Source organism: Lutjanus erythropterus, chromosome 12, assembly GCF_056507025.1.
Source record: "Lutjanus erythropterus isolate fLutEry1 chromosome 12, fLutEry1.hap2, whole genome shotgun sequence".
In the NCBI taxonomy this organism is placed as follows: Eukaryota; Metazoa; Chordata; class Actinopteri; order Lutjaniformes; family Lutjanidae; genus Lutjanus; species Lutjanus erythropterus.
The window spans coordinates 958,635-983,225 of record NC_139328.1 but is presented as its reverse complement, the minus strand read 5'-3'; the positions used below and the strand labels follow the sequence as shown (position 1 = coordinate 983,225).

At 41.1% G+C, this 24,591-nt stretch overlaps 1 protein-coding gene across 1 annotated transcript in view; it reads right to left on the bottom strand.

The window, feature by feature from the left end:
- lamc1 (laminin, gamma 1) overlaps window positions 1–18,269 on the bottom strand; it is a 62,530-nt gene extending 44,261 nt beyond the window's left edge. The window contains exon 1 of the mRNA XM_084732382.1: window positions 17,656–18,269. Coding sequence (XP_084588508.1) covers window positions 17,656–18,031 — 376 coding nt within the window. The 5' untranslated portion in view covers window positions 18,032–18,269. The remainder of the gene's footprint in view (window positions 1–17,655) is intronic.
- Between the last annotated feature and the right edge of the window lie 6,322 nt (window positions 18,270–24,591).

Sequence of the window (24,591 nt, the reverse complement as noted above, 5' to 3'; positions counted from 1 at the left end):
ATTAATCCTGTCACAATCTTGAACAGTGGGTCCAAACATGCATTAACAATTAATCTGTGGCTCATTTTCTTGATTAATCAATTAGTTGGTTCATTAAATATCAAGAACCTAAATGTCAAGACAACATCTTCAGAAAGCAGAAAATATTCACATTTAAGAAACTTGACAAGAATTTGGACTTTTTTCCGTCTAAAAAATAAAAACAGAAATAAGCAGAAGCAGTCTGACTGACACACACTCAGGAGCAGGACGGTGAACAGGTGAGTCAGCTGACTCACTCAGGTATCCACCTTTTCAAAGTCGTCTTTTGGTTTGATTCGTGTCTTTGATTTCAGAGTTAAAGTTGACTTTGGGAAAGTAGATTTCTGAGCCACCTGCCCGACCGAGCAAGTGGAAAAAAAAAAAAACTGCTAATCCCCCAAAACTGTAGTTCAGAACTGTAGCAGTTAATTATTAATTCACTGTTCAGCTGGAACCATTTAATGATGATCAACTAAAGAACATCAGTCAGCAAAACTTCAGTTAGTTTAGTTTATTTAAGAATCCACCGTCCAACAGCTGATCAGACCTTTATAACTCTTTATAACCACCGCTCTGAAAACACACAGCTGGAGTTCAGACCGTCTCTCCATCAACATGTTGCTCAATTTAACTGTTAAAACATCGACTCAACTTCTTGAAGATGATTAATGATTTCTAACAGCTCATGAACAGACTCTCACTCACCTGCTCAAAGTCCAGCTTTAATTTAAACTCTAATTAACCTGAAACAGGCAAATAAAAACAGTTATTCTGACCCTGAAATAGAAAGTTTAGAGGACGACTGTATTTCAACTTTATGATTTATTACAGTGAATATATTACAGATTTGATTCAAAACTCAAAAATCTAGTGAAGGCAGCTTGTTTTTTTACAGTGCAACTTCAAGCTCATTTCCTGTGAACTCTGACTCTTTTTTGTTACTAAACAACTCGTCATCCACACCTTAAACTTCTTCTGGTTTATGTCGCTTCTCTTTGCCCTGCAGAGCCACATCATTATAACACCGAGTGTGTGTGTGTGTGTGTGTGTGTGTGTGTGTGTGTGTGTGTGTGTGTGTGTGTGTGTGTGTGTGCGTGTGTGTGAGAGAGAGAGAGGGAGAGAGCTGCAGATTTCTGACAGATCTGCTCACTCAGGAGTTTTGTTTGTGACCCTGAGAGGAATTTTAATCTGATTCTCCTGTTTCAGTGGCGGGTCAGACTCAGTCTGTGTGTAAACCGGGTCAGACTGTGTGTGGAGGTGAAGCAGCCACACACACACACACACACACACACACACACACACACACACACACACACACCTCTGTTAATGTCTAATCTGTTCCTATAGACAGGAATGTACACATCAGTAAAGGTGTGTTTGGTTTCCACACATGAGCAGCCCTCTATTATCAGCAGGAAACATTTACACTGCACACACACACACACACACACACACACACACACACACACACACACACACACACCTGAGTGTTTCTGAGCTGAACTACAGAAAATAACTGCGACTCACAGCTGGAGTTTAAACAGAGCAAACAGGAGTCAGAGGGGCATTAAAGCCGGGGGCCCGGTGTGAGCGCGCTCAGTAGAGCGTCTGCAGGATGCTGCTGGTATCACCTTAATCTCCTCCTCTGTTTGATAAACAGAGCAGCCGCCGGCCGAGAGCTCTGATTGGACGAGAGGAGATTAAAGTGGCAGGCTGAGGTGAAAATCTGGAGCACAGAGGCCCGTGTGTGTGTGTGTGTGTGTGTGTGTGTGTGTGTGTGTGTGTGTGTGTGTGTGTGTGTGTGTGTGTGTGTGTGTGTGTGTCGGCTCCAGGTCTGAATTGATAAGAGCTTCAGGTGATAAAGAGTCTTAAGAAAGTTTCACTGAAGTCAAACCTGCTGACCTGAAACGTTTCACAGGATTAATCATCAGCCTGATTTTAACGACTCTAACGACCTCTGACCCCCAAAACCTGATCAGATTTCATCTTCGAGTCCAGGTGGACGTTTGTGCCAAGTTTGAAGAAATTCCATCAAAACGTTCTAAAGATATGGAGCTCTGGAGAACAGGACGGACGTTTGGACAACCTGCACATTAAAGTCAGGAGCATCAGTGATGATGAGGATTTACAAAATGATTTTATTGTTCCTCCAGAGTCTGTGATGAGGACTGTGTCCATAGCAACGGTCTGTTCTCCATAGCAACAGTCCACCGTACTGAAGTAACAGACGTTAGCCTGCTGTCACTGACCAATCAGAATCTATCAAAGCCATTTAATATGATAACGAGTTGAGAGCTGCTGTGTGTGAACAGAGAAAACTTCTGTTTGATCACATATGAATCAAACTGGTTTGATTTAGTAATAAACCAGTTTGAGTCGCAGCAGTTTGTTGGATTTCAAACCGTTTCCACACCTGAATGATTTCATCCTCGCAGCAGGTCACGTTTTCACCTGCTCAGAAATGTGAGTCAGCTGTGGGCTCTTTGGTGTGTGTGTGTCTGTCTGTCTGTCTGTCTGTGTGTGTGTGTGTGTGTGTGTGTGTGTGTCTGTCTGTGTGTGTGTGTGTCTGTGTGTGCGTGTGTGTGTGTGTCTGTCTGTCTGTCTGTCTGTGTGTGTGTGTGTGTGTGTGTGTGTGTGTCTGTGTGTGTGTGTGTGTGTGTGTGTGTGTGTGTGTGTGTGTGTGTGTGTGTGTGTGTGTGTGAAGGGGGGATTTCCAATTAAGTGTGTGAGGGGGAGGACAGACAGGAAGTGAGTGAAGGTGGGAGGCTGAGGAGGAGCTGCTCTGTCATCATTTATTCATTTATTAAATGATTCATCAACTTTGTTGCTGCTTTTCTTCGAAAAAAAATCTAACTTGTGACTTAATAATAAATTATCAATCAATTATTAAATTAATCTGCATCTATTCTGATAATTGATTAATTGTTTTAAGTCATTTTTTCATTTAAAACATTTCAGTTTCTTAACTGAATATTTTCTGGTTTCCTTCCTTTCTGATAGTAAACTGAATATTTTTGAGTTGAGGACAAAAGACATTTGAGGACGTCATCTTGAGTTTTGGGAAACAGTGATCAAAGTTTTCACCATTTTTTGGACCAAATAACTAATCAATTAATCGAGAAAGTGATTGACTGATTGATCGATGAAAATAAGTGTTATTTGCAGCCCTGTTTTACATCGTTCTCTTCTTGAATGGAAACAGAACGAACAAATCTGAAATCTCAACATGTCTGACGTCTGTGTTTGTTCAAGAAAAACAAAAATCACACCGGATCATTTTAATGTGTTTTTCACTGAAACTGGGAATAATTTTGTAAAAACGATCATTTACTTTATAATCACAAATCATATGACAAGTCAAAATAACTTCAGAGGACGTCCCGTCACTTCAGCTCCAACACACCTCACTACATTTACATCTACAGGAGACTCAAAAATGAGCCAGAACCAGATTCCTGTCAGACCCGGTTCAGAGGAGAAGACGTGATGTAACTCTGTCCCCCCCCCCTCACCCCTCACCCTGCCTCCCACATCAACAGCAGAGAGGGACCACCAAAGAAGAAGTCGCTCCGCCCAGAGGTGTCACCACACCGGGACGTCAGGAACAAACGAACACAGACAGCCCTCATTATCAGAGACAAAGAGTCCCAGCAGGACGCCGCAGGGTGTCGTCCCCCGTCCCAACACACACACACACACACACACACACACACACACACACACACACACACACACACACGCACGCGCGCGCACGCACACACACACACACTTACACACACACACACTTACACACACACACACACACGCACGCACGCACGCACGCACGCACACACACACACACACACACACACACACACACACACACACACACACCAAAGAGCCCACAGCTGCTGAGACTGAAGGACATAAGATCTGGACTCATATTTCTGAGCAGGTGAAAACGTGACCTGCTCCTTTCTGCTGCGAGGATGAAATCAGAATGGAATCAGATGTGGAAACGGTTTCAAATCCAACAAACTGCCGCGACTCGAACCGGTTTATTACTAAGACGTGAGAAGTGACTCACAGACTCGAGCTCTTTTTACACAGAACAAAGAACCCGCCAACACCTGCTACAGAGAACATGAGACGGTAAAAAGAACAAAATAAACTTCAAAACCACAGAGATTCAGTTAGAAGCTGCAGAAGAGCTGAACACATTTTGTGTGATTTCTGTCCACAGTTAAAAAAACTCTGGTGTAAAATCATTATTACAGACAGAGAGAAAGAAGCTGTCATTAAAGGGCAGGTCCGTACTTTTTTGAGGTTTTTATATCATTCTGTCGCTGCTGACTTCTGTTCTTCACATATTCAAATCCAAACGTTCAAACAAGACGAAGTGAAAAGTTTTCCCACATGACTTTTCTGCTCATCTTTTTTTTCTTCCACTTGAAAAACCCTGAAAAACCGTCAGACGGAGTCGTCAATCAAACTTCTTTAAATCAAAAAGTACGTTTGCAAAAATATCACTAAGAGCAGAACAGCAGAGGTCGAGACATCCTCACCCAAAAACCACCAGATCCTACATTTCCCATAATGCAACAGGTCAAAAGCCCAAGAGAAGAAATTACTTCTTTTTCTGGAAAAATAGTTGGCGATTAATTTAATACTTGATTTATCGTTGCAGCTCTATTATTAATTATCTGCTGTGTAGTTTCTTGATGACAAAAGTCATTATTTGGTGTATAAAATGTAAGAAAATCAGAAAAAAACTGGACACATTTGACGTCTCAGGGTTCAACATCTTTTTTTTTAAGGTAATTTTTAATTGATTAGTTGTTGGGGCCATAAATAATCAGAAAAATGAATTCTGTCTCAATCTTGTCAGTTGAAAAACAGGTCCAAACATGTTTGGACCTGTTTTTCAACTTGTGATCAATCTGGCAATAATTTTTCCACAAATCGATCAGTTGTTTGGTTCATAAAATGTCAGAAAATGTTGATCAAAGTCCAGGATGACGTCTTCACGTCTTGTTTTCATTTGAATGGTTGCAGCTCTGCAGATTTTGTGACGAATATGACGGTGTGTAAAAGGTGAACCTGAACCTGGACGTCTCCACGTCTTTGCAAACAGTAAAATCTCTTTTATTAAACGATGGTTATCAGGAACATCGTGTCCTGCAGGAGACTCAGAGAGCAGGAAAGAAAATATCTTCAGCTCTTTAACAAATAAGAAAAAAAAAACCCACATCAGTGTGCAGACGTCTGTGAGACATAAACAACGTGAACAATGAAAGAGCGTCTTCAGCGCCTGAGGACGTTCAGCTCCTATCTGCTGCTGTCATCTGAAACAAGAGGAAGAGAATATAATGAAATCTAAATACGCTGCAGACTGCGGTGCAGACTGTCTGTGTGAAGCTTTTGAAACGTAAGACGGCCTCGAGGTGATCAAAGATTCAACACATTAAAACTCTGATTCATGATTCGTTCTGTTGAATAAATAAAGTGTTCGCCTCGGCTCGTCCCGCTTTCAGGCCGCGTGTTTACAGGAGACGACCAGCGGAACGAACCCGGCGAAGACATCACGATAACAAAACGTCAGAGTCTGAGAGGAACGTCCAGATGTTCAGATGTAAAAACAGCTGCATGTCCCAGAGGACAGTTCAGGTTTATCACAAGTCCTTCTTCACATTTTGTTTGTTTTTTTACCACAATTTTACAGCGATATAATTCGGCCATTGTACGTGAAAAAAGAAGAAAAAAACTCACAAATTTACAAGAAAGAAACTTTGATATCTTCAGATTATCAAGTCACACATTTCAAAGAAAAAAAGATCAACATTTTCAGATTAAAGCTGTAAATTTATGAGAGAAAAAAGAGAGAGATTCACTGAGATCAAACAAGAGACAAATTATTATTCTCTGAAATTATTTTTTAAAACTTTGATATTCTCCAAGAAAAAAACGTACAAAAAAAAAAAAAAAAGTACATTCATGAGCAAAAAAATGTATATATTCTCTGAGAAATTCAAAGATTAAAGTCATAAATGTCTGTTCTCTGAGATTAACATGGTCAATTTATTAGGAAAATAAAAACACGGATGCTGAGATTAGAAAGTCATACATTCACAAGAAAACAGTCTGAAATTCAGAGAAGGTGTAAATTTATATGACAAACTTGGATATTCTCCGATTATGAAATCAAACATCTGCAGAAAAAAAAACCCTAAGAAATATTCTGAGATTAAAGTCTCAAAGTTGTGAGAGAGAACAGGTCTTTTATTGTTGTAAATTTACAGCTATAATCTGTGAAATTTTTCTCTGAATGTCAGCGTCACTGTTTTAATCCAGACCCTGATCATCGAAGAATTACAGATATTAAACCTTTATTGTGATTATTGAGTCAAAACATGAAAAGTTTTATGTTAAGATTATGGAGAGATTTTTTCTTTACTGTTACTGTCTTCATCGCTTCAGTTTCACTTTTTAACTAAGAGGTCACAAGTTTGCAAGTCACAAGTCTTAAGTCTTTGCACTCAAGTCGAAGTCAAGACTGACGAGTCCCGAGTCTTAATCTTTGAGTTTTGAGTCCTAGCAGGTCACAGTGTAACAGTGGGTTTTAGCAGTTAGGCTAACGTTAGCTGAGCATTAGCTCGCTCTGTTAAAATTAGCCTCGACTCGCTGCTCTTCGGCTCGTTGTGATTCTTTAAACGCCTGAAAATTGTTGCGTCTGTAATTTTCGGTTCATTTCATTTTCATTTTTTGTTGATCACCTCGTAGTTTTTGTGCAAACGTTACTGAAATGAATTGATTTGTGGATTCACGCTTTTTAAATGACAAACTTTTTAACCTTTGGGGTTTGAACAGACGGTATCAAGTGTTTTTAAGGTTCAGGTCCAAGTCCATGTCCCTGTTGAAGTCCAAGTGGAGCTGCAGAAGTATTTTTTAAGTTAAGGATAAACGTGAACGTCCAGCAGCTCCTTCGACCGGACGATCATCAAACTGCGGTGGAAAAGTTGAACAAAGGCCTGACGATCACGTTTCAAGCAGCAGATAAATCAGTCGTCACGTCTGCAGCGCTCCATAATTATCTGTTTACCCTCACTCTGCTTTGAAAACCAGTCACTTTTTACTCGTCTCTTCCTCCACCGTCGCTCCTCCTCCTCCTCCCGGGGAGCAGGGCTAAAATTACCCTGCATGCATCTGCTTGTCCCTGTAATGCATCTCTGCCCGTTCACAGACTCCACGCCGTCTGTAATAATAGAAAAGCCCCTTCTCTGCTCTCCCTGGGGCCTCGAATCACTTCCTGAGCAAAGAAAATCACAGCGTCTCTGCAGGACCGGCCCCCCCACGCCGCTCTAACACACTCCGGTTCAGTTTCCTCTGAGGTCGAGGCCGTGCAGCTGAATTCCCACAGTGAGTTTTTCTTCCCACAGGACAGGAAACGCTTCGTTCTGTCAGTTTACAGTCGGGTCAAAGGTCAAAGGTCTCCACAGCCACTCAGCTGTGACAGAGTCCGCGCTGGAAAAACAGCTACAGAACGTAAAGAGTCAGTGCTGCGGTTACAACTGACCCCATTAATCAACTCACCGCTTCACAGGAAATTCATCTGCAGCTGATTTAAAAGTTTACAGCTCTGATGATGAAGAACCACAACTAATTTAAGTCTTCATTCCTCATCTCTCCCTCCTCTCATGTCCGTCTCCTCCTGGACGTGGATTGGTGACGGTGCGATATCGCCACGCCAAAGACCCGCCTCTACACCGGCGAAACTTAAAATTCTACGATTAAAGTAAGAAATTTACAAGACAGGAATCTGCAAGAAAAAAAACTGAAATTCTAAGATTAAAGTCTTAAAATTAAGAGAAAAAAACCCACAGATGTTTGAATTGACAAGACAGAAACTTCTCTGAAACAAACAAACAAAAGAAGCCTCATATTCAGAGATTATAGTTATTTAAAAACCTCGGATATTATCTGAAATTAAAGTGTTAAATTTATGAGACAAAATCAAATTTTTCAGAAGGAAACTGTCCACATGCTCTGAAATTATAATGTCACATTTGTAAGAAAAACAATTGAGAAGGAACAAATTTTCAGAAACTCAGATATTCTCTGTGATTATTGAGACATAAGTTTTTTGTAAAGATTTTAAAGTCATACATTTGTGAGAAAAAACTCAGACACTGCAAAGTTAAAAAACTTGGGATTAAAGAGTTAAATTAACTTGAAAATACTCTCAAATTTATGAGAAAAATTGAATATTCTCTAAGATTACAATGTCATAAATCTGCAGGGAAAAAACCCTAAAATTCACAAATTATCTGAGATTAAAGTCATAAATTCAGACACATTCCAAGATTACATTTGTCAATTTATGAGGACAAAAACTTGGGAATGTTAAAGGGATAAATTATTATTATTTTTTTAAAACCTTGAATATTATTTAAGATTATAAATAATAAATATAAATAAATAAATCTGTGGAAAAAACATCAGAAACTCTCTGAGATTAAAGTCACAAAGCTGAAAGAAAAAAAATCAGAAAAAAAATCCTCAAGAAACTTTTTTAATTGTAAATTTACGAAAATTTTTCTCTGAAAATTTAGGCAAGCAACTATTAATCGATATATCATGAAAATAATCAAATGATTAATCAACTGTTTATTTATATATATCTATTTGAGAATTAATGGTAAGTTATTTTAAAGAAAAAGTGTTTATGGAGACATGAATCATATGTTGTGATATAATCTAAAAAACAGAGATATTATTTCTGATCCAGATCATCCAGTCTGATCTAGGAGACAAATTTAAGCGTCTCCACATTTTAAAACAACAGAATGTTGCGTTCAACAGCCTGATTTTTAACCTTCAGTGTCAGAGTGTCCTTAAACGCATCATGTGTTTGTCAGTAACAGGACTTAAAGAATAAAGTTGTCTCTAAATGTGGAGCTGGATTAAAGTAAAAAAAAACACAGCAGAATGTTCCTTTAACTCCTATTATTTCACATCTGTGAACTCTGATGGGTTTTTTTTTTGTTTTTTTTTGTCCGTCCTTCAGATTAAACGTGACAATGAGTCGACTCATGTTGGCTCAGACTAAACACTTTGATAGAATCTGCAGCTGAAAGTCAACATGGAGGCGAGCTGTGAGCAGACAGACGCTTCTGCCGTCTTATCGCTGTCCGCTTCAGAGGGAGGACAGGAATCTGACAGGAGGGACCGAGGACGTCTTACTGTTTCTCAGAGTCAAAAAAAAAAGAGCTGTTCCACACCGGCTCTGCAAATTCTCTGATTTCAGATTCTTCATGTGAATATTTTCTGGTTTCTTTCCTCTCTGACAGGAAACTGATGATCTTTGAGTTGTGGACAAAACGAGACATTTGAGGACGTCATCTTGGACTCTGATCAACATTTTTCACCATCTTCTGACCAAACAACTAATCGATTAATTGAGAAAACAATCAGATTAATCAGTGATGAAAGTCAAACAGCAGCACTGTAATAATGTTGGATGTTGCAGACTGAGATAAATATGAATGTAATTCATTGATTAATTGATCCTGTCACAATCATGTCAATTAAACAACAAGTCCAAACATGTGAAAACAGGTGGAGCGCACTGAAGTACGTCTGCACAGCCCGACACCAAGTTCGCTCAGTCCCGCCCCTTTTTGCACACAGCAAAAAAGGGGCGGGACTTATTCCCACTGATGGTAAATCATCTCTCTGTCAAAATGATCACAATATGATTTTTCTCGTGCAGCCCTGCTGTAGTGAACCGTGGCCCTGCAGCAGCGTGCAGACGAGGAAACATTCAGCCCGTGACTTTGTGTTTCCCGTGACGCTGCGTTCACTGCCTCCAGTCAGGATCAGCCTGCAGCGACAATAAACCCTCATCAGATCTGTGTGTGTATCCGGCTGTAATTACACACTCACAGGCCTCCTGTGACATCATCACCTCACCACGAAGGTTTGATCCAGATGTCGGCAGCAGGAATACGGGCGGCTTTAATAACAACCTGTCACATGATCCACGCCGTTTAACGTAAAGAAGAGAACGCAGAGACGGAACGGAAGGTGACGAGCTGGAACACGACCAAACACACGGATGAGCAGAGTGTTTCCTCTCAGCTCTCATCGACACACTCCAACAGTTCAGGTGAATTCATTTATTTTACTGACAGCAACAAAACCCGTCTGATCTGGATCTTTCAGCAGATAACAAGACAATCAATCAATAATCAGTTAATCAAAGTGCTCGTTTTCCATAATAACACTGTTTTTAAACTACTGACACGTCTGTGATCATCTCTAAAGTTTCACATCAGCTGACTTTCATCAAACTCATCATGTAAAATAAAATAAACATGTAATATCAAAAAACGTCCTCGACTGTTTGATGAAGCTGATCTATTATACTTTTAGATAACCAGAACTTCCTCAAAAGCCAAAATGGCTGCCACAGTGTCGGGGGACGGGACGGGACGGGACGGGACGGGACGGGACGGGACGGGACGGGACGGGACCTGTGTTGTCATGGAGCCTCAATGACAACATGTGACGGTGCAGCAGTGACCCTGAACGCAACACAGGCCTTTTAATTAGCAGACAGTGACAAGAATGTGGAGCTGGTTCTTCAAAGTGAAGCGAGATGAGGAACCAAACAAACAGAGCGGCAGGTTAAACATCGGGGGGGGGGGGGGCGTCCTCACAGAGGAGAGCAGGCTGTTTGTTCTCGGGGGTGGGGGGGCTTCAGCAACTGGAGATGTTCTTCTGAGGCTGTGTGTCGGGAAAGTTTCCAACCTCCGAGTGTTTCGAATTGAAAATCTGAGAAAGGCGCCAGTGTCGTCACCGACAGCGAGGAAAAGGTTCAAAGGTCAAAGTTTGAGCAAAGTTTGATTTACAGTCGCATCTTTTGGGAAATCAGCCGCCTGTCATTTGTAATATTCTCATGTGACTGGAAACCAAATCAGAGTTTGTTTTTTTGCAAACAAAGACAAAATGAAGACGATTTCAGTCAGGAAACATCTGATCCAAGAATGAGAAAAAGTCTGTCAGTTTTCCAGCATCAACAGAGAATTCTTCTGTGAAGGGTTACAGATAAAAGACACCAAACACACGAAACAGGAAGAGCAGAAATGATGCAACAGATTTCTGTGTGAAAGAGGATTTAAAGAGAGAGAGGGGGTCCAGACAGAGAGTGACCACACAGAGGGAGCTGCTGCTCCTCCTCCTCCTCCTCCTCCTCCTCCTCCTCCTCCATGTTAAAGAAGGAAAAGACAAAGAGCCTCCTGCCTCTGATCTGCAGACAGAGAGGAGGAGGAGGAGGAGGAGGAGGAGGAGGAGGAGGAGGAAGAGGAGGAGGAGGAGGAGGAGGAGGAGGAGGAGGAGGAGGAGGAGGAGGAGGAGGAGGAGGAGGACAGTTAAAACGCTCAGAAATTTGAATGGAGTTTTGTAGGTTGGGTTGATGAGCATGATAGAGGTTTGATAAAAGGAGTATTTGAAACATGATTCTTCAGTGTTTCCTCCCTGTCGCTCGCAGCAGACAGACTGTTTTTCCTTCTTATCTGACCAAAAAAAAAAACCCCACATGTCACGTTGACCTGCAGCCGGAGACGGCGGCGGCGGCAGGATTCACGTGAGAGCGACCATAAGCTCCGAGCTCACTGAGATATCTGCCGCCTTTCTCTTCCACTCCTCCATCTTTGTTTATAGAAACAGAATATTGTGCCAAGCAGCTTTTATGTTACATCACCTGAACCAGTGTTTTACTGTGTGGTTTCTGATTCTATAGACAAAGAAAACCAGCAAGAAGCTCACTGATCAATATTTTCTTTCACTTTATGGACCAAACCACTGATCGATTAGTGGAAAAATGAATGCCAGATTGATCACGAGTTGAAAAATAGGTCAAGATTGAGACAAGATTAATTTTTTTAAATTTTCTGATATTTTATGAACCAAACAACCAATCAATTAATCTTAAAAATTACTGACAGTTTAATTGATAATCCTTCGGTCTGATGTGTAGGTCAGTGCGTCTCTGCAGCACCACAGCCATTTTACAAATAATCTGAAAACTGCAGCAGATCATGATGTGATTTTGATCATTTCTGGAGGAAGTGTTGAGCCGCGCTCAGCCGTCCGTCCTGATGAATTATTTCAGAGAGCTTTCTGTGAAAGTGAACTCTTAAAATTCTTCAGCACTCGTCTGAAGCGGGGCTGAATATTCATGTGTCACTCTGATTTGGGGGGCGTTCAGCTCGGGGCCCCTCAAGTGTCACTCTGTGAAAGAAACAAGAAAAAAAAAAAAAAACGGCCTCTGGAAGCTTCGAGTTCAACCCGACTGAGACAGAGAGTCTGCAGTCTGAACACTTCCAAAATAATTCTGTTTAATAAAAACAGAATGCAATAATTTACAAATCATTTGACAGAAATTATTCTGAAGTTATTGACAATCTGGACAAAGACAATCACAATCGTGTCACGTGGACGTCCACGTGTTTGCACCTGTTTGGATCTATTTTTCAAGTAATTTCTGTAAGAATTATTGTCATTATCGATCAATCTGTTGATCATTTCTTCCATTAATCAGTTAGTTGTTTGATTGATCAGCAGACAGCAGCTGTGATGGTATGGAGGGATTTGGAGCCACATATGCTGCCATCACTGATGTCTTCTTCAGAGACGTCCATGATTATTTCAGAGAGACGATGCTGAGACACGTTGTGTAACAGAGTTCAGGTCCTAGACTGAGCTGTCTGCAGTCCAGACCTGTCTCCCATTGAACATGTGTGGTGCATCATGAAGCACAAAATACCAACGAGACACCAGACGGCTGCAGGTTAGCAGGTAAATGTACTGCAGAGATAAGAGTCAGCGTCAGAGAAAAAGTGGCCAATGAGAGCAGAGGATGTGTCTGACAGAAACATGCAGCTGAATGCATCGTGTTCTGTGCCTCACTCAGCAGCAGTGCAGTGTGGGAAAACCCAGCTGAGAGCTTTTCTGGCCTCGAGCCTCTCAGGCTTCTCAACAAGCCATAAAAGAACAAGTACGCAATTTTTTTTCCTCTGGAGTGGCCAGCTGTTGCAAATTATACCAATCTGAGAATGTGTGTGTGTGTGTGTGTGTGTGTGTGTGTGTGTGTGTGTGTGTGTGTGTGTGTGTGTGTGTTGGGGGAGAGGGGTGAGGTGGGGGAGGGAGGGGAGGGGAGTCATCTGGTCCGGACTCATTGTTTTGTGTCTGAGGAATGAGCTCAGCGTGGGAAACTGGGATGTGGAGAGATTATGAGAGCAGCACAGCTGGACGACGGGCTCTGGAAACCACTGCTGGCTTATTGCAGCTGATGAAAGAGACAAAATCCCTTTAACCCCCCAAACACCCTGAAATTTCCCCTTAAAATTCCCTCAAAATTCCTTTTGATTCTGAACGTCTCGCGCCGGCATGTTTGGCGTCCTCACCGGAACATGAACTGAAGTTGCTGCCGGTCGGAAGGTGAAGAGTTTTCGGTGTTTTTGTAACGGCGAGTAAAAGTGCGATGATGTGTTTGAGTCACATTCGGCCTGTCGGTGTAAAACGTGCCCGCTCTGCTTTTCCTGGAAGCACAAAGAAGATTTTTTATCTTCTGAAGACTTCAGGGATGTTTTGCCTCCATGTTGAGACTTCAAAGAAGAGCCTGTCAGGTACTGAAGCGAGTAACAACCCCCGCCTCCACCCTCCACCCCCGTCAGACAGCCTCAGTCCAGCTGTTTTCACGTGACGCTCCGGCTGCTCGTCTTAAAGTAACCTCAGAGTCTCTCTGTAATTTATACAAACGGCCTGAAAGTGAAGTTAAAAAAGCTTAATTAGTAGAATCAAGTCCTGCTAACCTCAGAAGCTTCTCTTTGAACTGAACACACCTGTACAGACTTTATTTATGAACCTTTAATAAAGGTAAAGAGTTATGAAGGGTGTGTTAATGGAAAATCAGACGGAGCAGATTCACGTCTGGACTGAACGTCACAACTCAACACACTTTTACCTTCGATCTGATCGTCTGTATTTCACTCAGATGAAATAAACTTTGGCTTCTATTATCAAATTAAAAAAGGTTCTTTATTAAAGTAAGAAAAGTTTGGGTGTCACATGAAGTTCAGGGACTCAGGTATCTGACTGATTCTGCAGTCACAGTGTTTCCAGATGAATGCAGGACGTCCCTCTCCGTCCATCTGCAGCTTTCTTCTTTGTGGGTCTTTCATGTCGGCCTCGGCTCTGCGCTCCGAGTCGAGTCGGGACACGTCGCCTTCCTGCCGCATCAAAGAGGCCAAAACAGAGAGAAAGACGAGCAGACCTGAGCCCCGCAAACACCTCATATTTCCTGAGATTAAGAGCGCCGGCATCGCAGCCTCGATCTGAACTTTATCTCCCACAGAGGCGCGGGGTTCATAAAACTCATGAAGCCACTGAACACGACTGAGAATCAAAAACTGGAGTCAGATTTATGATCTTATTGACTCATTTGATCAGAAAGTTCCTGATTAAAATCATCAGTTAAAGTGTTATTGATCAGAACCAAGATGGACGCCTCCAGGAAAAGTTTGTCCTGTTTGATATTTAGTTTCTACGTGTTATTTTGTGCATTCAGACCCTGAAGCAACACGTCCACAGACAGACGCTGGACACAGAGACAGTCAGTGTCTCTATAATGATTAATTTAGGTTTTAACGTGTCTTTAACTGGAATCATTGATCAATATGCTGCTATTGATGGTGGGTGTTTATGTATTGATGTTTTATTGTTTTTGGTTTTATTCTTCTGTATTGTTTTATGATTTTAAATGTACTGTATGTAACCAGAGCACCATTAAAATGAGACATCAGTCTCAGTGGGTTTCTCTGGTTAAATAAAGGTTAAAAAATCCTTTAGACTGAATCGCGTGAACTCGGCTTCTGCTAACGTCAGAAAAATCCCTCATGAAATACGTCATTAATCTGCAGACGACAGACCACACAGCAGAGGACACACCGGATCACGGTCAGGGTTCTGATAACGCCACTTATTTCTGTTGTTTCTAAAGTTCTGCAGAGGATCCTCACTGTTAAACATCAGTTTGGCAGAAAAGGACAAAATATTTAGAACGGTGTAAACAGGAAGTCCTGCTGCAAACTCAAACTCAATGAGCTCTTAAACTTTCAACAAACAGTCGCAGGGTCACTTCCTGCCGACATGACAAACATTTTACAGTTTAGAGAAAGAAGTGATTACACGCTCACAAAACCCTCAAACTCTGCTGGATGTTTACATACGAGGACTTCATTACCCAGAAGTCTGTGGTGCTTTAAGAGGAGAGTTTGGGAGTTCGACTTCCTGAGTGGAACAGCTTTTCCCACCGGTGACCAAACGGACCACAACACCCACTGAAGTGACTTCACACGAACAAACAGGAAACTCAGCTGGTGGCGATCGGACAGTCACTTCCTGTTCCAGCCTCAGATGACACACAGCCGGCTTTTCAGAATAAGAGCGCCTGTGAATCAGGTCAGATCTTTGCTGCTGGACGTGTGCTGAGGTGTTCTGACTCTACACATTCCTGCCATCGCACATCAACACTCTGAGGTTATCAGCAGCAGAACAAAGCCTGAGCTCTAATCATGAAGAAAACAGCAGCCCAACAATGAAAACGGCGCCTGGAGGAAAGAAAGACAAAACTCAGCGTGTAATTAAACACATTTCCATTTGAAAATGAGGCGTCGTCGAGCCCACAGCAGCTCTAATCAGAGAGTTCAGTACCTGAGGCTACAGAGACTCAGCTCAGCTCCAACCAGCAGCATGACTGAACCACTCAGGAATGTCAAGCACTGTTAAAAACAGTAGTGCTGCAGGGAGGCCCGAGGCTCGCGGCTGCAGAAATAGACAGGTATTTTTAAAAGGCCGACTCGGAGCTCCGGGAAAAATAAGACGACGGATAACTGAGCAGAGCTGGAAGTCAGCAGAGAGAGAAACTGATCTGATTGGTCCTTCAGTTTCCCAGCGTCCATGTTTTCATTTTCAGTGTCCAACCAGAAAGTCCAAAACTCAAAGATGTTCAGGTTATAAAGAAATAAAAGAGACAAAAGCAGCAAATGTTTGGCCATTTCTAAGTTTCCTGATCAGAAGTGTTGCTTCATTCTCTGTTGATCAGCTTGTTGATTATGAGGATGAAGGTCCTCCAGCAGGACGCCACAAGCTGAAGACAGTGTTTACTCTCCACCAACCAAAGTCTGCACAATTTTCTGAGAATTTAACTAAATTCACATTTACAGTGTTTGTTTGATAAATAAAAAGTCTTAAAATGCCGTATTATGTCCGATCAACTGTCCACAACCAAAACATGTTTAGTTAGAAAATGACGTGAAATCATTAACTGATTATTAAAACAGATGCTGACTCATTTGCTGTCGACTGGAGCTCATTTCACATGTGTAACAGTAGAATACAGATGCCTCTTCATGTCTGGTCAAACTACGGTTTCCCACGTCAGGAATGAACTCTCACGCTGTACTTATTCTCTGTAAACCAGACGTCTGCCTGCAAACTTCCTCTGTTATTTACTCTCAAAGAGCTGACTGATGTGTTGCAACTGATTCCTGAACACAACTCGACTTCCTCCAGTCCCTGAGGAGACACTGAGGACACCAGCTGTCCTCACAAAACGCTTCAGTCCCCCCCCAGCAACTGAATCCACAGTGGTGGCGATGCGTTTAGGGGCCAACAGGACACCAGGCTGCTAACTTCACACCTCCGGCTGTTTGTCAAGAGAAAATCAGAGCTGCTCAAACATCACTCTGTCAGCAGTTTGTCAAACAAACTCTGGAGATCACAAAGTTAAATGTGTGATGGAGGAGCAGCAGCAACTACGACTGCTGCTGGGACAAGCTGACTGACCCTACAGTCAGGTCAGAAAATAGCTGCAACCCCCCATCTCACACACACACACACACACACACACACACACTCCACCCCCAACAATGAAAACTATGTCCTCCATGCTACAATGCTGGCAGCAAGAATTCCTCATTCCCAAAGTTTCCAGGTTACATCACTGATTTCAGACTTTAACAAACTGATGATGTGAACATGCAGAGTAAAGACACTGTCACATTCATCTTCCAGCTTCTGGACAGCACCCTGTTCCTCGAAGTTAAAGTTTTTCTGGATACAACAGAACGTCAAACCAAACTCCTTAGAAAACTGGACCAATTTTAAGTTTTCCTTCAAGTCTGTAACGGCGCTTATACCATGAGTCAAAACAGCAGATCTTCTTTGAACTAGAACCTTACCGACTTCGATTCGGCACACACCTACTACACCAAATACTAGTCTGTTTTATAAACTTTTCAAATAACACAGCTGGTTATTGCTGCCCACCAAAGTGTACTTAGATGTGTGGCGGCGCAGAGCGCCTGACGGGCAAATCTGCTCTGTAAAGTTGGAATTTACTACTAAAAGAATGGTTTCGTAGTTTTACATGTATGCCGAATTAAAGAGCGGTTCAATAAGATGTATGAAATATATGAGGTTCTGTTAATGTGTGTACGTGCTTTTAAGAGCGGGTAAGAAAACTTTGAATCGTAGGTTTTCTCAGGGGAGATTCGGCGCGGCGGAGGTAAGGGGATGTTTTGAGGGTCTTACCGAGGTGCAGGGTGAGGTTGATGGAGTTCGGGTACTGGATGCCCGCCAGCATGGTCTGGCTCTGCCACCAGGTGGTGTCCTGCTGGTTGTTGTAGTCGGTCAGGTACACGGCGCTGTGGTGGTTCCGGGGGTCCCGAGCGTCGCAGATGTGGCAGGACTTGGTGACCCCGGTGGCTCCGGTCTGCACGCAGTACTCCTCGGGCGGAGAGCCGCAGGTGTTGGTCGCCACCACGGTCACGTTAAAAGCGGCGTTAACGAACTCGGGCATGCAGCGCTGCGGTGCGCCGCGCTCGTCCGCGCACTCATCCATGGCAGCGCGGACACACACCGCCAGCAGGCAGCTCCAGGCCACCAGAGCCCGGATCAAACTCTGCATCTTCTCGGTCCTCTCCGTCCTCCCGTCCGAGCAGAACAACCGAGCGCCGCTCCGACACCAACTCTCCTGAACTTGTCCAAAGTTTACGGTAACTCTCCGGTTACCGACAGATTCCTGAGGAAACGGCTTCGACCATCCAGTGGAAACATGCGGGAAGTCTCCGCAGCGGCAGATTGTCTTCGCTCAGGCCGCGTCCACAGCTCGTGTCCCCGCTGGCTGTCCTGGTCCTGGTCTTGGTCCTGGTCGTGGTCGTGGTGTGTCTGAGCTCGGGCCTCAGCTCTTTGTGTCCGCCGCCATGCACAAACTCCAGCAGGAAAAGACGAGACTCCAGACTACACCCAGTCCGCTACTGCGCAGCTGTGAGGCGCAGAGGACACTGCGGCCACTTCCGTGTCAACTCCGACAAAAACTCCAGAAAAAAGTCTCTCAAGTCACATCACGGTCATTTAGATGGAATCAAACCTCCTGCACGAGTCAGATAAAGCTGTAAAAACTACAAATCACCATGGTAACCATTAACACCAGCATATTCCGATAGTGGATAAATCAAAGATCAATCAACCAATCAAACGATCCCTGAGTGAAGCCAAATACAAACCCAAAATCACAGTTATCCTCTTCACAGTGAGGAAAAACTCCACAAACCCTGAAACACCTGAGACTGAAGGATAAAAAACTTTAGTCTCTGACTTCTGACTTCAAACAGGAGCTCATCAAAATCTAAAAGGAACCATTCAGGAACTCTAATAAAAATTCATTTAGAACCTTCATAACTGAGTAAAACTTCAGGAGTCATTCCAAAGTTAATGTCACACATGAATTATTCATTAATTCATCAGAATATAAACAACCAGTATAAAAACGTCTAAATGAGAAAAGTCTAAATGTCAAAGATAAAGCTGAAATTTTATTCTCAACATTTTTTTATTGAGATTTTTAACTTTATTCCCAAAAGAGAAGGAAGATTTTCTAAAATTTTGCTTTTTGAAAATAAAGTTGAAATGACAATAAAATGTTATTTCAACTGTATTTAGTAAGATTTTGACTTAACTTTATTCTTAAGATTTCAGTGTTATTCTTTCTTACTTTCATCTCATAATTTATTATTTTTTCATTTTCATCATTCACAACTTTTTATACATTTTCTTGGCAGAAGTGTGTTTTCATACTGACAGCTGTGGTAAAGATGAAAATCTAAATTCTTCCACAAAGCTGATTATTTTGTTGCCTGATTTGTGCTTCTTCTTTTTCTTTTCTTTTCTTTTCTTTTCTTTTCTTTTCTTTTTTCTTTTTTTTTCTTTTCTTTTCTTTTCCTTTCTTTTCTTTTCTTTTCTTTTTTTTTTTGTTTGTTTTACAAATGGAGGAGCGGACATCTATCAGAACTCACTGAGGCTTTGAATTTAAACCTTAACACCTAATGTGAATTATAAGGAAAGTCATGAACTGTTAAAATCTCATCAAATTAAGTTGTTTTTTTTTTAAGCAGGTTAGTTGTTTTCTATATTTTCCAGGATAAATGAAGAGAATTTTCTCCTGGATCTTTGTGAAGTGAAACAAACCAAACATTAATGCAGCGTAGAGTCGTTCATCTTCCAGCTTGTTTTTTTTTTTTTGTTTGTTTTTGTACATTATTTCAGTTTTCTCTCATGGGAGAAAAATAGTTAAGCAGAACACTGTTTCCATCAGGCGAAGGCAACAACAGAACGTCAGACCAAACTTCACTAATTTAAAGTTTTCCCTTCAGTATCCAGCTGAGTTTACATCATAAATCACAGCCGCTCTTCTTCTTTCAGTTATAACAGCGTTGTCTTGGATTCGGCTCACAGCTACGACACTTTGCTTTATAAACTTTTAATGAAGGTTTTGAAAAAGGTTTTGTTTGGTCAGTTTAAAGGACCTCTGGCAGCAAACAATCTGCTTTAGATGAAGGTGTTTTCTGTGATTTTCCTCTGAATCTTTGGACCTGAAGTGAAACAACATCAGAGAAGATAAACAGATGATGAAGAGTTTGTTCATTAACACACAGTTCAGCTCTGATTAGATCTTCATCAACACTGAGAGCCATCAGAGCACTTTCACACACATTAACCCAGTGATGATGATGATGATGATGATGATGATGATGAGCTGTTGTGTAACGCAGGTCAAAGGTCCAACATGAATCCTGTCAGTGTGAAAGTGATGAAGAGGAGCTGATCAGTTTCTCTCTGTTTGTTTTCGTCCATCGTCTTAATGCAGGAAAGTTGTTAGAGTACTCAAAGTAAAAGTACTGTGTACTCTGTGACGCTACACTTTGGATTTTACTTACAGTTGTTAAGGTTTTGATCACTTTTATATGATTTTATATCTGACTGCAACTAAAGATCATTTTCATTATTAATCTGCTGATTATTTTTGATCGATTGATCACGATGAACCCGATATCGTTTGTTTTGTCCAACAGTCCAGACCTCAACATGACGATTATTACAGTCGAGTTTTTTACTTTTATTTATCTAAAAAGAAAACAAAAACCTGTCTGATTTATTTTTCTCTTACCTTATTGTGTGCAGCTGTGTTTTATAACTTGGATTTTGAGAAAGAAGTTGAAATACCAATAAATACATAAATATATAAATATATAAATACATTTCATTGTGAGCCACTTAATTCTTGACATTTTCTGCTCAAAATGCAAAATAAAATTAATTCTTCTTCCTCTGATTTGATTCCTTTTCATGCTCCTGTACTTTAATCTTCTGCCAGTTGAAGTTAATATTTTATATTAACTTATTACTTATATTGACAAATCTTATAATTCTTACTTCAAAGTGTTGATCAATGTCTCATGACTTATTACTTGTTTACATTTCCATCAGTGTTATAATCAGAGGTTATGACAGGTTAATGAGCTCCACAGGTGTTGGAACAGAACATGCTGTGGTTGTGAAGACAGGCGACGCCCCCTGCTGCTCATCTGCTGCTGGTGTTTGACTTTATTTTCTCCATCAGACTCAACAAACAGAAATGACGCAGCAGAAGTGAAGAAACGTGAGAATGTGCCGTAAAACATCTGAATCATATGAACATCTTTCATTCAGATGATTTTTACTGCAGTCATTTTGTCTAAAACAGTAAAAACTTGATTTTATGCGTCACAGTCGTTTTCAGCTTTGAGAGCAAAGTGAGAAAAACCTTCAGGTGATACAAGTTTGATCTAAATGTTGTTTTTTATGAGAACAGGTGAAAAAACACATTTCTCTCATTTGCACACAAATGTTGACAATAAAGTAACTATTCTCTTCTATATTCTGTTCTATAATCTTTCAAATGAAAATATGGAAATAAAAATGAAAAGTTTTGTCAGGATCACTTTTCAAAGTTCACCAGTCCCTCATGTTCTCAATAGAACAACAGAACTCGGAACACCAGCAGTGTTAAAGCGGAACAGTTTTCCCACCTGATTCTGTTGAGCTGCTCAGATTTTGTTGATTTAGTTTCGTTCCTCTTTGATTTTTTGGTTTTATTGGTTTTTCAAAGACATAACAAATGACAAATACTGACAGTGACGGAGTGACGATGAGGTCATAAAAAAAAATCATAAAAACTCATAAACAGATATTTAATAAATATGATAGAAAACGTCTCTGTGATGGAGCTGGTGTCTGTCATTTAAATAAATCCTTAAAGAATAAATTCTCACCATAAAAACAGAATCAGAGTGTTAGTAGTAATAATTTGTGATGATTTGTCTCAGATGTAATAAGTTCTGAAGCGTTCTGAAAATAAATGGTAGAAATGTGAAGTTGAATAAATAAAACTTGTATATTCAGGTTGAGTTGATCGATTTTCTGACAGTGGACGACACGGTGGTGCAGTGGTTAGCACTGCTGCCTCACAGCAAGAAGGTCCTGAGTTCGATCCCCCAGCTCCCTAAAGGGGCGGGGCCTTTCTGTGTGGAGTTTGCATGTTCTCCCCGTGTCTGCGTGGGTTCTCTCTGGGTTCTCCAGCTTCCTCCCACAGTCCAAAGACATGCATGCAGGTTAATTGGTGGTTCTAAATTGCCCGTAGGTGTGAATGTGAGTGTCAGTGGTCGTCTGTCTATGTGTCAGTCCTGCGATAAACTGGCGACTTGTCCGCCTTGTCCCCGCCTCTCGCCCAATGTCAGCTGGGATAGACTCCAGCAGCCCGCGACCCTTACGGAACAAGCAGTTACAGAAAATGAATGAATGAATGAATGAATTTTCTGACAGTGTGGATTCAAAGTTTCCAGTCCAGGATGTTCTGGCTGTGAGCTGATGGCGTTGAACACTGAACCAACATGACAGCCTCATTCTCAAGTTTCATCTTCATCAAAATCAACACAACAAGAAATGAAACCAGCTCAACTACACAACTACACAACCTGTGTGAGTCCATGAAGTGACACAAAGTGCATCAGAAACTCTTCCATCTGTTCTCGTCTCATGAATGTGTCAGAAGATCAGAAGTCTGAAGAAATACGAGTGAGGGAAAGGATGAAAAATACTCAAAATGCTGATGCAACAATTTCCCATCGCTGCCCGTGTTCAGAAACTGACTGATGAATGTCTTCTTGTCTCATGTCCACAGTCAGCCACAGACTGTGTTTTACAGGAGACATGAAGGACAGTGAAGGTGCAAAAGGAAACTGTGAAGCCTCAGATCCATAACTTGGTCAAAATGACCGTTCCTCCAAAAACTGCTTTTTGATATCAGATGTTTACATTTTGACTTTATGAAGACGAACCAGACAACTTACAGTGACGATGAGCCGCCATGTTGAAGTTTGACTTCAGCCTGAAAGTTCACGAGTTTAACTTGATGTTCATCAGAGCAACATTTATGTTGATTAGTGCAAATATGGCAGGAACTAATATTTTGAAAGTGATATAAAAGTGTTGTTTTAAGTGATATTTCAAATATTTAGTTTTGTTAATCAACATCAACATTTATTTGGATTACTGTCAGTTTATGTTGCCTTTTATACAAGTATACTAATATACTGATGTTGATTTTAATGATTATTTTAGGAAGCAAAAAAGTGTCAGCAGGTTCTGGTTAAGAAACAGCTTTGAAAAATACTTTGCACCACTTGGACGTTCTGGAGGAGACAGATGTCAGATGTTCTGCTCTAGTTTCTGTGAGGTTCAAACCTTTTTTCTCACTAAATATTGGCACTAAATCTGAACTCGATCTGAGCAACAACATTTGTTCTGCTAAACACATAAATGTAAATGTAATGACAGATTTCTTTACAAATGTGCCAAGTGAGAACAAAATATATTGAATAAATGAAGGTCTGATGCTGCAGTGGAAGAGAAACAACAACATACAAACACATCAACACAAATATTCATCAGACATGTGAAGCACAGAGACATTTATATTTTCATACAGAGAAATATCAGTATGATATGGATGATATGAATCAATGGCTGAAACTCCTGCAGGAAAAGTTGCTATAAAACTGAATTATCAGACAGAGACTCTGAAAAAGAGTCCAGTTAATGAACAACATGCTCAGTTCAGTCTGTCAGCTCACTCAGCTTCTTTGACTTCACCTTCAGCTGACTTCATTCATGTTGGACTCTTTCAAACAGATCAGACGGTGTGTAAACATCAAATTTAAGGTTCCGGGTTTTTAGGTTCAGTCAGTCTGATCTACAACAGCTTTAGTCTTTACTGATATACAAGTGAAAGGATCGTTTTGTGGGTTTAGCCTCCTGTTAAACACACAGCATTTAGAGTCTTTCAGGAGTTCAGTAAAAGTCATCTACGTCAGAAAAATCTCTCAAATCTGCAACATGACTGTTCACATGACCACAGACAGACATCAGTGGAGTATATCAGTTATAATATATGTGGTTAAAGAAAAGAATGTGTGTTCTGATCTCATGTTGAGGTTTCTGGGAATAAAAAACAAGAGATTATAATGAAGGAACATTATGAACCCTGGTGTTTGAAACATAAACAAAGAACTCCATCACGTGTTTTATTCATAATGTTAACAGAGAACAGGTCATAAACAGTAGAAGCCATCCCAACCTGAACAATCAAAGTAAACCTGTGGAAACAGTTTTCAGTCCAGCATCTCACTGGTTTGACTGTTTGCTCTTGTAGAAAAGAAGCAGAGTTTTATTGAAGGAAGCTCCACAGGTTTACAGCACCTGTCATTAATGTAGACTCAGACTCCGCCTCCACTGGATCTGTTTGTTATGACAGCTGAGCTACAAACCAACAAAATGCTCTACATCAGAGACCACTGTGTGTATTTGGTGAACAAGTTTGTGTTCCCAACATGTAACGTTAGTGTAGAGACCTAAATGATCAAGTTGTGTTGAGAGCTGGTGAGAGTAAAGCCTCCCCACCAGAGGGCAGTGTTAGCTCTTCTCTTCTCATGGGGTCGAGTCCATTATTTACCACAATGTTTACAGCATTTGTTCTTTTCTTAAACATGAGCTTCAAATCACAGTTGAGGAGTTTTGTGGATTTGTAGTTTTGTATTTTCATCACAGCTGTTAAACAACAGATAACAGTCTGTGTTACTAAATTCACCACCA